General features: G+C 49.1%; 6 protein-coding genes across 6 annotated transcripts; 2 read left to right on the plus strand and 4 right to left on the minus strand.

Moving 5' to 3' along the window:
• Positions 1-232: 232 nt before the first annotated feature.
• N7446_005463 (uncharacterized protein) lies at positions 233-1557 on the plus strand (the record flags this gene model as incomplete). The annotated part of the gene is made up of 2 exons (XM_058514211.1): positions 233-410; positions 470-1557. 2 exons carry the CDS (start codon positions 233-235, stop codon positions 1555-1557), a joined length of 1266 nt encoding a protein of 421 aa, XP_058371389.1.
• Positions 1558-1795: 238 nt separating this feature from the next.
• Positions 1796-3930, minus strand: N7446_005464 (uncharacterized protein; the record flags this gene model as incomplete). Its single annotated transcript, XM_058514212.1, has 4 exons — positions 1796-2234; positions 2294-3321; positions 3374-3444; positions 3570-3930. 4 exons carry the CDS (start codon positions 3928-3930, stop codon positions 1796-1798), a joined length of 1899 nt encoding a protein of 632 aa, XP_058371390.1.
• A 340-nt stretch (positions 3931-4270) lies between these two features.
• On the plus strand, positions 4271-6376 carry N7446_005465 (uncharacterized protein; the record flags this gene model as incomplete). The annotated part of the gene is made up of 5 exons (XM_058514213.1): positions 4271-4379; positions 4432-4648; positions 4699-4761; positions 4805-5772; positions 5814-6376. 5 exons carry the CDS (start codon positions 4271-4273, stop codon positions 6374-6376), a joined length of 1920 nt encoding a protein of 639 aa, XP_058371391.1.
• A 197-nt stretch (positions 6377-6573) lies between these two features.
• On the minus strand, positions 6574-8642 carry N7446_005466 (putative acyl-CoA dehydrogenase; the record flags this gene model as incomplete). The annotated part of the gene is made up of 3 exons (XM_058514214.1): positions 6574-8209; positions 8262-8478; positions 8528-8642. 3 exons carry the CDS (start codon positions 8640-8642, stop codon positions 6574-6576), a joined length of 1968 nt encoding a protein of 655 aa, XP_058371392.1.
• Positions 8643-9004: 362 nt separating this feature from the next.
• Positions 9005-10285, minus strand: N7446_005467 (glycoside hydrolase family 18 protein; the record flags this gene model as incomplete). Its single annotated transcript, XM_058514215.1, has 4 exons — positions 9005-9651; positions 9722-9956; positions 10005-10029; positions 10104-10285. 4 exons carry the CDS (start codon positions 10283-10285, stop codon positions 9005-9007), a joined length of 1089 nt encoding a protein of 362 aa, XP_058371393.1.
• A 949-nt stretch (positions 10286-11234) lies between these two features.
• Positions 11235-11694, minus strand: N7446_005468 (tautomerase family protein; the record flags this gene model as incomplete). The annotated part of the gene is made up of 2 exons (XM_058514216.1): positions 11235-11628; positions 11681-11694. The coding sequence occupies 2 exons, from the start codon at positions 11692-11694 to the stop codon at positions 11235-11237; spliced, it is 408 nt and encodes a 135-aa protein (XP_058371394.1).
• Position 11695: the final 1 nt, after the last annotated feature.

The raw sequence follows: 11695 nt of genomic DNA on the forward strand, positions 1-11695 counted from the left end.
CTATATTGGTCAGTGTGTGCTTGATATCTGACGAGGTGAATATACGGAATGATTCGACCGAGAACGTGATCTGTTGCTCACGCAGCCGGGTGCATGTACCCGGCCTTGGTATACTTGCCCGAACTCCGAAAATATCAACTTCAATCAAGCCCATTGATATGCGGTCAATTATCTCTGAATCAGATTTGGATTTTTTCCTCACGCGGGGAAAGGACTTGAACGCATCGCCACTATGATTGACCATCAAGGGCGGTTCAACAAAGGATTTCGCACGAGCATCAAAATAGAACTGTGTGAGCATCATGCAGGCAAACGTGATTTCTATACGACTGGAGACAGTATCGATGGCTATGTGTGGATTACCATTGATCACCTTCTTGGACCAGGAATGGTTGAGGTTGCCTTTCGTGGTAAGGATTCCCTTCGGGCTGGCATGTTCTCATGTTCAGAAGCTGATTGAGTATTCCAGGGCAATCACGAATCGTGGACGACTGGGTGCTTCTACCTGTTAGTACGTACAGGCAACAAAACTTCTTGGAGTTACACCAGCCCATCGAAAATGACGCATTCAATCCCGACCGAGTCTTGAAAGATGGGTTCGAATACAAGTTTCCTTTCAAATTTATAGTGCCAAATGAGCTGCCTATTCACGCTTGTCGGCACAAAGAAGAGCACTGCAAAATTGACCGAAGTCATCTGTTGCTTCCACCGACCCTCGGCCGAGACGACGAAAAGAGACCCGTGAGGTTGAAGGATTCATCCTTTGACAAAATCAGAATCACATATTCTGTACAGGCAAAACTGTTGAGACAGCATACAGAGGAGAATCAACCAAACGAGCCCTTGGCATCTGCGCTCATGCCTGTTCGAATCATTCCTGCGCTACAGGAAATGCCTCCTGCCTATACTCTTGATCACTTGCAGATTTGTCCGCAGTCCTTACGTCCTTCCAAAATAGCTTCATGGCAAGCTGCCAAGGGGACCTTCAGGGTTTGCACATTGGAGCCAAATCCAATCTCGCTTCTTGCCTCCTCCTACGAAGAGTCCAAGGGCCCCGTTACTACTGTAACGATGGAAATGGAGTTCCAACCGACGCATGATGAACCACCACCAGCAATAAGCCGGATTTCCAGGAAGCTGCTGGCCCATACGACCACGCACGCGGTTCCTTTCCGTACATCTCTATCGGGGCCAATATGCAAAAGCAAACAAAAAACCGAGACCCATATTGTGCGATTAGGCGACTTGAAAATGTCATCTGTCCGATGGGTGGAACAACCACCTGCCAATAATGTCGGCCGTGATACAAAAGAATGGGTGACTCGCACTGGTGATCGTGTGAAAGATTCACAGCAAAAACGTCTTTACACGGCCACAATTGACGTCTTAATATGTCTTCCCAACACGAAAACATTTGTGCCAACTTTCGATTCATGTCTTATATCACGATCTTATGCGGTGGAGATTTTCCTTTACTACTCTTTCTCAAGAAAGTCTATCGGATCATCGCCTATCAGTCTTCGAGTCCCCTTGCAAATAACGGGACCAGGTCGATAAGTCCCAGACTTGGGCTTAGTAGCGTGTCTGTTCTTCGAGATCATCAGATCAAACATAATTTCTGAGTGGAAAGTTGAATAGAATGAGTGCATATATTACAGGGGCCTGTCTTGACTGGTGAGCACTAAAATGGAAGGGGAAAGGTCTTGAATGCCAGATATTATCCGTGATATATGTACAATATTTCTCCAAAATTTCCCACAATATCCTGTTATGCTGTTTGGATGGAACATCCTGGCTATAGTTTGCCTCTATCGCCACTCTGTACCTCAAGATCATAGTACTGCCTGAAATGATCCAGACACCCTGGGTTCGCCACGGTGCTGCTGATAGTCTTCGGCAGTTGGCCAGACGAGATGACCTGCTTAACCAAGGTCTCGACCTTCTTACCATTTACCGTCATGGGAACTTCTTTCACTCCAACTATGAAGCGAGGAACGTGTTTACTGCTCAACCCTCTGCGAATTGCATCTTTCAACTCGACTGCGAGTTGACCGGTGAAGGACTTGCCGGACTGCATGATGACAAACAAAAAGACTACTTCATCGGAATCATGAGGTCTTCTCCGACCGATGCATAAGGTCGCTGAGATAACCGAGTTAAAAGGAGCGGACTCAGTGACTGAGTAGATATCGGAGCTTCCGAATCGGATCCCCTGCGGGTTCAGGACACCGTCGCTGTTGGTACCAGTCAGTATGCGGCCCACAACATGCTATCTTGACTTGGAAAATCATACCTTCGCCCATGGATTTGCCAACCCTTTGTTTGCGGGTTATAACTTGCCCAGTCATGCTGAGCCCAGCAGTTCTCAAACTTGTCAAAATACGTGCTCTTATATTTTGCTCCATCATTATCACCCCAGAAAAAGACAGGCATCGATGGAAATGGTTTGCGGCAGACAAACTCGCCATGTCTGCCAGTATGTTTGATTGATTCTCCAGTGACAGGATCAGCAACATCTACATCCTGCCCCAGCATAGGCAACTGGATTTCCCCAGGATACAACGGACCAGCTGGGTCGGTTCCAATCCAAGAAGTGACCAGATCAGTGCCTCCAGTGACACTGGTAAGATGAACAGTTGGCGGGAATGATCGGTAAAACCAGTGATATTGGTCTTCACCAAGGTGCGAGCCTCCCGTTTGCACCATGCGGAGAGAGGACAGGTCAAACTCATCCTTTGGGATGCAACCGGTCATCTCAAGCTCTTGCAAATAACGAGGCGAACAGCCCCAGTAAGTGACTCGGTGGTACTCTGCGATCTTCGCCATTTCCTTTGCACTGGGCCACAAAGGTGATCCGTCGTATAGAATCAGAGTTGGGCCTACGGAGAGATGGCCGATCATGATATTCCATAAGACCCAAGATGTACTGCTATACTGGAAGACGACATCGTCGGATGTGAGAGAGTTGTGCAACACAGATGTCTTTTTGTGCTGTAGAATGACACTGTGGCTGTGTACCAGGCATTTTGGCTGGCCGGTAGTACCACTCGTATAGAGGATATAAAGAGGATGAGAGTAAGACACTCTCTTGAACCCGAGCTCATCTTCGTTCCGTGAAATTGAGAGGAAGTCATCCAGGCAGGGAAATGCTGGCTCGTGAGCGCCAGTGATTGGAATCAAGAACACCTGTGGCTTTGTATTCATAGCCTTGAAGATATTTTGAATCTTGGCAACATTCGATCGCATCTTCCCTTTGTACGTCGACTCACCATCTGCGAAGAGGATGCGAGGAGTGACTTGCTGCAATCGAGATACACAGCCCTGTTGTCTTCGTTTAGCTTCATCATTGGCGTACGTTCGAATCATGGCTCACTTCGTCACCCAAATCCGGTGCAATGCTAGTCCAAATGGCTCCAATGCTTGCTGTCGCCAGGAAAAGGCCAACTGACCAAACACTCGTGGATATAATTGCAGCTAAACGGTCACCTTCCTTGATTCCAAGTTGGAGGAGAGCACTCCTGGCCTTTCGAACATTCCCCTCAACAATCTCCAAGTCCAAACCTCCCCACCTAGGTCTTGACCCTCGCGAACTCCAACAAGAGCAGCCTTGCTCAAGTCCCGACCAGAGACCACATTTTCCGCATAGTTGACGCTTGCTCCGCGGAAGAATTCAGGCACATTCTCCATAGGTATGCTATCATCAAAAGCAGAGGTCACCGTCGAAGGCAACGACGGAATAATCCCTGTATAATCGTGAAGATCGACCCAGAAATCTTGCAAATTGTCAACAGACCATTGATGCAATTCTTGAGAGGAGCCAAGTCGCTGGTTAAACTTTCGGTTGATATAGGCGCGATAGACGTTCATGGGGATTTGGTCTGGTGGCAAAATGGGCTGCCAAATAGGCTTGATATTGGATGATTTAGCCATTGCGTTCTTTTATGCTGTTCCAACAATAATGTGCAAATGGAAATGATGAGGGCGAATACAGGTTCAGGATAGCGGCATTAATAGCCCATCGGCAATCGGCACATACCTATGCGACCCCCACATGGATGATCTTTGGAGACTACGCGTCTCCAGACAACTGCCATCATACGGTTGTACTCGGTGATTGTCGGTGCAAATCGGTGACTCTTCTCGGTGACTTGTATTGCAGTAGATCAATCCCCGCACGAGGTAAACGTGGTAGACGGGGTGAAGTATAAGAGTGGACTTGTGCCAGTATGCATCTTATACGAAGTCGCACTCTGCCTCTTGTTATTTCAGCATGCCTATTCCTCTTAAACCCTCCACTGCAGACGAGGGATTTATTCTTTCGACTCCCGCTTTGGAGAACCCGGGCACCTCGGATGCAGTTTTCCTTCGAATTCTCCAATGTAAGTTTCTTACCTTATTTCGAAAGCGATCAAGATACTTACTATATTATAGGGCATCTACCCCGTGATGTGCTGGCAAAGATCTCCCCAGACTTGCAGCACTTTGGGTCTGAAGCAATCTCAGACGTGACCAACAGTTTGATTGGAAATGCAGAGACTCAGTTGCCACATCTCAAAACACGCAATGTGTGGGGAGCCCGGTACGATGCCGATCGCTTAATTACTAGTACTGGCTGGAAGGAACTCAGTAAATGGGGGATCAAGAATGGGTTAGTTCTGCTTGATATTTGTCTATTTCATATACTGACTCCTGGTATAGTGTAGTTGGTCTTGGGTACGAGGAAGAGTTCGGGCCATATCGCCGGGTTGTACAGCATGCATTGTAAGTGCGATCCAATTTGCGTGGAGCTATACTTACAGTCCAGTAACTACATCTTCTCTGCATCTTCTGCTGCCTATTCCTGTCCAGTCTCAATGACCTCTGGAGCGGCACGTCTAGTTCAACACCAAATTCAAGACTTGCCTTCGGATCATCCATTCCATGAGCTTTATGCACGTCTTATTGCTCGCGAGAACAACTGGATCTCTGCGCAATGGATGACTGAACGACCAGGTGGAAGTGATGTTCGAAACAGTGAGACCATCGCAGTTCACTCTCCGCTGCAATCGAAGACTGGCCGATTTGGCACCATGGAAGACGGTGACTACCTTCTATCCGGATTCAAGTTCTTTTGCAGCGCGACAGATTGCAACATTGTCTTGCTGCTTGCAAAGACCGAGTCAGGGGAGCTGTCCCTATTTGTGGCACCAACATCTATCACAGCCACTGATGCCAACGGGAAAAAGAAGCAAGTATCCAACGGAATCCGCATCCATCGGCTAAAGGACAAGATGGGCACCAAAGAGCTACCAACGGCCGAGGTTGAACTCAAAAACGTCCGCGCCCATTTGATTGGCAAGAAAGATCGCGGTATTGCGACTATTGCCTTGTTGCTCAACACCACACGCACCCACAACTTCATCACAGCTGTCTCGTGCCTTCGTCGTGCCCTGGATATTGCCAAAGCATTTGCCCGTGCTCGCAAGACAATTGATCAACCACTATGGACATTCCCAATGCACTTGAACGTGCTTTCCCACCTTGAAGTCAAGCATAGGGGCTGGCTCCAGCTAGCTTTCTTCACCTCGTCTCTTCTCGGTTTTGTGGATAATGGGTTCCCAAAGGAGCTACCTGCACATTACAATGTGCTCGCCAGATCACCCGCCACAGCAACACTCGTTCTTCGAGCTCTTACCTCCACGTCCAAGGCTGTGATCTGCAAATCATCTACATTAGCATTCCAAGAATGCCAGGAAGCTATGGGTGGAGCTGGATACATGGGCGAGTCTTTCTGTTTAACGAATCTTCCATTTTGGATGCTAACTACTCCACAGATGAGCCCGAAGAACCCGAGTTTAACGTGAGCCGGCTATGGCGAGATACAGCTAGCAACAGTGTCTGGGAGGGAACCACCAATGTCCTCGCCAGCGAGACTGTGAGACATCTTACAAACAGCCGTAATTTGGAATCATTCAGCACCTGGATCAATGACTCAATCAGCCACATCGCCGACAATGCACTACAAACCACTCTACAGATCGTCTGGGCAGCTCTAGAGAAAAGGCTCGCAGCTGGGCAAGATAGCCTTGGTTTGACAGGTGTTCTCGGAGTCGGTCGTCAGATAATGTTCACACTTGCTTGGCTCATCAGTGGTATGTTGCTCGCAATGGACGCCCAGCAAGATGGTAACAGTGTTGCCTGCGAGGTGGCTCGGAGATGGATTCTTGATGGGCAAGGTGTGCCAGGAGAATTTGCATTTCCTGAGTTCATATATAAGCGCTCCGCATCCCAGCCTCGTGTGATGAATGATCAGACCCGGACTAACTGGGATTGTCGCATTGTTTGGGGAGTTGAACTTCCGATGGGTGCGTCGACAGGATATCGGGCTAAGATTTGAATTGAGCCATGTAAATGGATGGTTTGTGTCGTAGAATAACATCTTGGGCCTTTAAAGTTACTAGCTCGAATATCACAATGATGCAAACTATTGATGAGCTGTTCTGTTACGGAGGAAAGGTAGAAAATAATGATAGAGATAAAGTGCGCAGCTACATCTTCATACTTCACGTATGCAATCTGAGGTTACCTCCTTAGTTACAGCTTTGCACTAGCATTTTGCAACGAGCGATGTCCAGATGCACGATTCGCAGGCAACTCGACACCCCAGGCAATGCGACAGTCCCATTGCAGATGCTCCTCGCCCGAAGAGGCAGCGCTAGCAGCATCGCGGGATGTAACAATGTCATGGAATACCATGTCTCCCACGCCACCCTCGGCACTTAAAACCCAGCGACGGGCAATCTCCGTGCTTACAGGATCGCGATCGCGTTCAGAGTCAAGAGCCAGAAGGGCTCCGGACAGTATCCAAGCAAGGGTAAACATATAGCGACGTGCATCAGCGACTATCGTAGCAGGATCGTTCTTCGAGAACCGAGCGCGAAGTGCAAACCAGGCAGTAATCAAAGCATCGCGCAGATTGGCTGTTTGAATCAGAGCCAGAGTACGATCAAGCCATACTCTGAAGATGTTTAGATTGTCCTTCTTCAGAAGGAACCGAACCATCTCACTGGCGAGAACATTGGTAGTGCCCTCCCAAATTGAATTCACAGATGTATTCCGCAGGATGCGAGAGATGTTGAACTCGGGCTCGTCGGCCTCATCCATGTAGCCTACTCCACCCATAGACTCCTGGCATTCGATGATCCCGAGGGTAGCCATCTTACTTATCACGGCCTTTGCGGTGGCAGTCAAAGTACGGAAGACCACGTCAGCCTCCTTCCCAGGCTGCGGAAGATGCGCGAGCTTCGTGGAAGCCGCCAGTCTATTCTCGACGAGCCCGAATATAGCGACCGTGAACCAGCATAGTGCCATGCCACCTCGATGTTTCACTTCCAAGTCCGCCAAAAGTCGCAAATGCATGGGTATTAGCCAAAGAGGTTCCCCGACGGTAGTCCGAGCCTTGGCGAAGCTCTTTGTGATACTAATGGCCCGGCGCCAACCAGCCAGGGATCCGACAAAGGTATGAATGCGGGTGACATTGAGCAATGGTGCAATGGTGACAATACCCTGGTCCAGTTCACCAACAAGATGAGCGCGCATATCCTTGAGCTCCAATTCAGCCGTGGGTAATTCCTTCGTCCCTAATTTGTTTTTCAGACGGTGGATCCTGACTCCATTTGATACTACCTTGGAGACACCGTCGGAGCCGACTACTGTCCGTCGGAGTGGTGCGAGGAATGTGCTCAGCTTTCCAGATGGTGTTTTTGCCAGCAAAAGAGCCAGGTTGGCATCTGTTGCTGACGAGAAGAATTTGAATCCGTTGATGAGATAGTCTCCATCGCCCAGGGGATCAGCGCCTGAGCCTTTGGCCAGTGGTGAGTAGGTAGCCCAGGTCTCGGTGTTTTGCACGTCACTTCCACCAGCTCTCTCGGTCATCCACTGGCCAGAAGTCCAATGATCATCTCCCTCGGAAGTCAGCCCTTGAAAGGCAGCATGGAAGGGATGGTTCACTGGAAGCTTTCCAATTCTGGAGGATAGGATAAAAGCAGCTCCATCGGTCATACTAATCGGACACGAGTAGAGACCCGAAGAAGGAGAGTACAGATAGTTCCTGTTGTCGTAGACTGTAAGTGACTGCAGCTCAAATTCATCCAGAAAGAGTACCCACAATGCATATTGAACCGTCCTTCTGTCAACGCCCAAGGCTGGATCATAGCCTGCAGACACGATTCTAATAGAATCAAATTAGACCACAACTTCGCAGACTGGTTTGCAGTACATACCTGTTACGAGCACCCCATTTGCCCAGTTGCTTCCAACCCTCAGTGGTCACCAATCGATCATAGTCATACCGTTTGCCCCAGACATTATGGCTCTTCACGTATGGTTGATTGCGCTCAGCGTCCGCACTCCATTCACGGATCTGATTGGAAATAGCCTCGGCACCGAGTTGCGTGAAATGTTGTTCTACTGATTGCAGTGTAGCGGATGGAAGGTACCCTGAAATAGTAAATATTATATTTTATTTGATATTGCAAGGAATACTAACATGATAGCGCCCGTTTAAGGCTCGTATCCGACGTGTACGTGTTCTCCAGCGGACCAGGCTCGGTCATATAGCCGATATCCGCGGTCGCCGGCTGAGGGGCAGGTGAGGGAGACATTTCACGTTGAAGGTATTGAGTAGAAATGGGAGATGATATCTCGAATGTCAAAATGCGGGGGGAGCTTAGTTAACTGGGAGTTGTACCTCGGTCCCGGTTGATGTTGCTTGGCTCGTGTACGTCTCCGCAAAAGCGCCGAATGCCCACAGGGTTCTTTGATGATGGTGAACATGACCAAGATTGATATTGATTCTCGAGGGCCTGATAAAAACAAAAGAATTGTTGGTCTCACCATGCATTGCGTCGCCTAAGGCTTCTTCCAAGGCTGTTGGTCTACATAATGTGCCATCTTCAAAAGAATAATTATTTTCAAGACCTAAAACTGACACTTTTGGTTTGTTGGCGATGATCTGAGCCGCCATTCACATATCATGGAGTGTGTTGTAGCCGGTTTCGATCAGGCTTCTTGGTCCACGCGCATCAGAGCAGACATGCCAGTAAAACAGTCCTCCTAGTTTTGACGATGTCACAAATTTTGCTTTTTGTTGCACTGTCGGCGGGGTATCGTATGTGACAAATCCTCCATCTGCCCCAACGCAGAACGATGCAGCAGCCTGTTTGTCGTGGTATTCCTGGGTTCCTGGCCGCGGCAAATCGCGATAATCAAAGACACCTTCCTCTCCGCCATGGCCAGTGTATCGCTGACCTGGTCCGGTGCTACCCAGGAATGACCGTCCATAGACTGGGACACCAAGGATGACCTTTCGACGAGGTACTCCCTGGGAAACCACATAGTCCACTGCCGATTCACCAGATACACCTGGACCGGAAAGCTTGGCGTGATGACCAGTTTCGGGGTCCCATGGACCAGCGAAATCGTATGCCATCAGGTTGAACATGTCCAAATGTTTGGATGCCGCGCCAAGATCGATATTTCGCAGGGCCCACTGACCAGCGGGAAGGCAAGTAGCAAGGATGTATCGTGGGGTGGGAAGCACTTCACGCAGGCGTGAAAGCATACGGACATAATCCTTTCCTTGTTTAGAGTCCGCCGGGTGCTCCCAGTCAACTATGAAGCAACATGATCAGCTATCTCTCGCAATCGTGGCAAAAGATTTGATGGTAACACGGGAGCTTACCATCGATACCGTCGAGTCCGAACTGATCCACTAATCCCCGCGCGGTACGAACAAACGTATCCAGCGTAGAACGACTGCGGGCAACAGCGGCGAAGTTCTCACTGCCTTTGCCACCTCCGCCAACTGAAAGAATGACTCTCATTTGGGAGTACTGTTGCTTCAGCTGGACAAAAGCCCGAAGACACCCCTCGGTGCCGTCAACCGGCATCTGGGTATCAGCCCACTCATCACTCAACTGCAATACATCAGCAAATGTTCAACTGTGAACCAATTCCCTACACACATAAACAGTACCGTCTTCTTTCACCCTGCATGAGACCAGTTCGAGGTTAGCGCGTCAGCCAATCTCGCACACTGGATGACCATGATTGGCTGTCCATACCAGGCAAATGCATAGAAAACATGTGATATAAATCCGAGTCTCAATGACGAGGGAGGCTCCTTTCGATAGATTCTCCAGTTCGGATAGTAAGCCGCGTTAGTGTAAAAGGGCACCTCATAGGCACTTTCCGAGGTGGGGTTGCGGTCCCGCCGGCGAAAGAGTGCACTGGCAGCCGAAAACATTGTGTGCTTGTTCAACGAGGAATATCACAATGAATAAAAGAAAAGAAGGAGATGAAGCAGTGGGGAAATGCTGTTTCCTGTTTTGGAATTTGTCACGTGGACCCTGTTTGCTCCTTATGATGCAGGAGTAGCAGATGCAAACCTCATCTTTCTCCCCCAACCCCTTGGCCTGAACAGTCGATCAGTATTGGACACAATGTGCGGGGTGGATGCGCGGCATGAGTTCCGCATGCATGAGGTTTCCAAAGTACCCAACGGCTGATCCTTGCATCTCAGCCACTCGGCTGCCTTTGACTCGTGATGCTTTTCGCGGGTTACTAAACTGGGAGGACCAGGTCCCCAAGCGCCCAACACGGGGTACCGGTATATACCCATGATCTGGTGAGATCTGACCAGGGTAGTGAAATCAGACATTCCAATTGGTGTGTTGATCTGCATAAGCAAGAATGTACCCCGTGATACTTGCAGAGTTTGCACGACGGCCGATCATCGGAGCTCGTATGCTCGACGCCTCGCGCATCCTGCGTCAATTCTTCCCCGGTGGGCAAGAACGGCCCTTCGCTACGACTTGGCTTTGGACTAAGGTTTGCTTTTTCGATCAGTTGGACCAAATCGTTTAGCAGGGGATGATTGGCTGGAAAGGAGCTTATTATATGAGGCTAAGGAGGTATAGACAGGGATTTCTATGGCCCCCAAGGCAATTCGCTTTTTCGCGCTGATCCCCTCGGTCTAGAATGCTGACGTCTGCAAGGGTACTGATTAATTACAGCATTGCAGATAATTCTGCGAACCGTTTTCTAGCTAATAGCTTTGGGTAATCAACATGATACCCAATAAAGGCAGCTGGGCACTTAGCGCTTGTTTCGAAACACCAGTTCAGTCTAGAGGCGAAGATCAGGAGATGATCGGCCAAGAAGTTCATGCTTATGTATACCTCGATTCCCTATGGTCACTCAAGCTTCACGGCCTTGTTCAGTTGGGCCCATTTCTTTTCTCCCTCGGAGCCAGGCTGTTGTGGCACTAGTCCACTCATCTTCCACAAATCTCTCGAAGCTTCCGCGATGAAATATTCCCATTCCATTTCTTTTGACTCACATTCCGGGTCGAGGATATTGTCAACGCCGGAGAAGAATCGCTGCTTCGCTTCTTCACTCTGGAAAGCACGAGCAACACGGTAGATGTCGGCGAAGTTGGGGTGCACTTCACCGCCAACGAAAGCTGTACCAGGGACATCCTTGATAAAGTGGGCTTGGACGTAGAAAGCAGGGAGTCCGTAGGAGACGTAGAGTTTAGTGATTGACTTGGCGAGTTGTTCTTTGTCAGTCGGGCTAATGGTGTTTGGACTATGTTTGATGTACTAGACAGGCATTTTGAGGTTATATTCGTATGGTTTACTTGAAAACTGACATA

Source organism: Penicillium canescens (assembly GCF_028828765.1).
Source record: "Penicillium canescens strain IBT 15451 chromosome Unknown utg000004l_segment0_segment0, whole genome shotgun sequence".
NCBI lineage: Eukaryota > Fungi > Ascomycota > Eurotiomycetes > Eurotiales > Aspergillaceae > Penicillium > Penicillium canescens.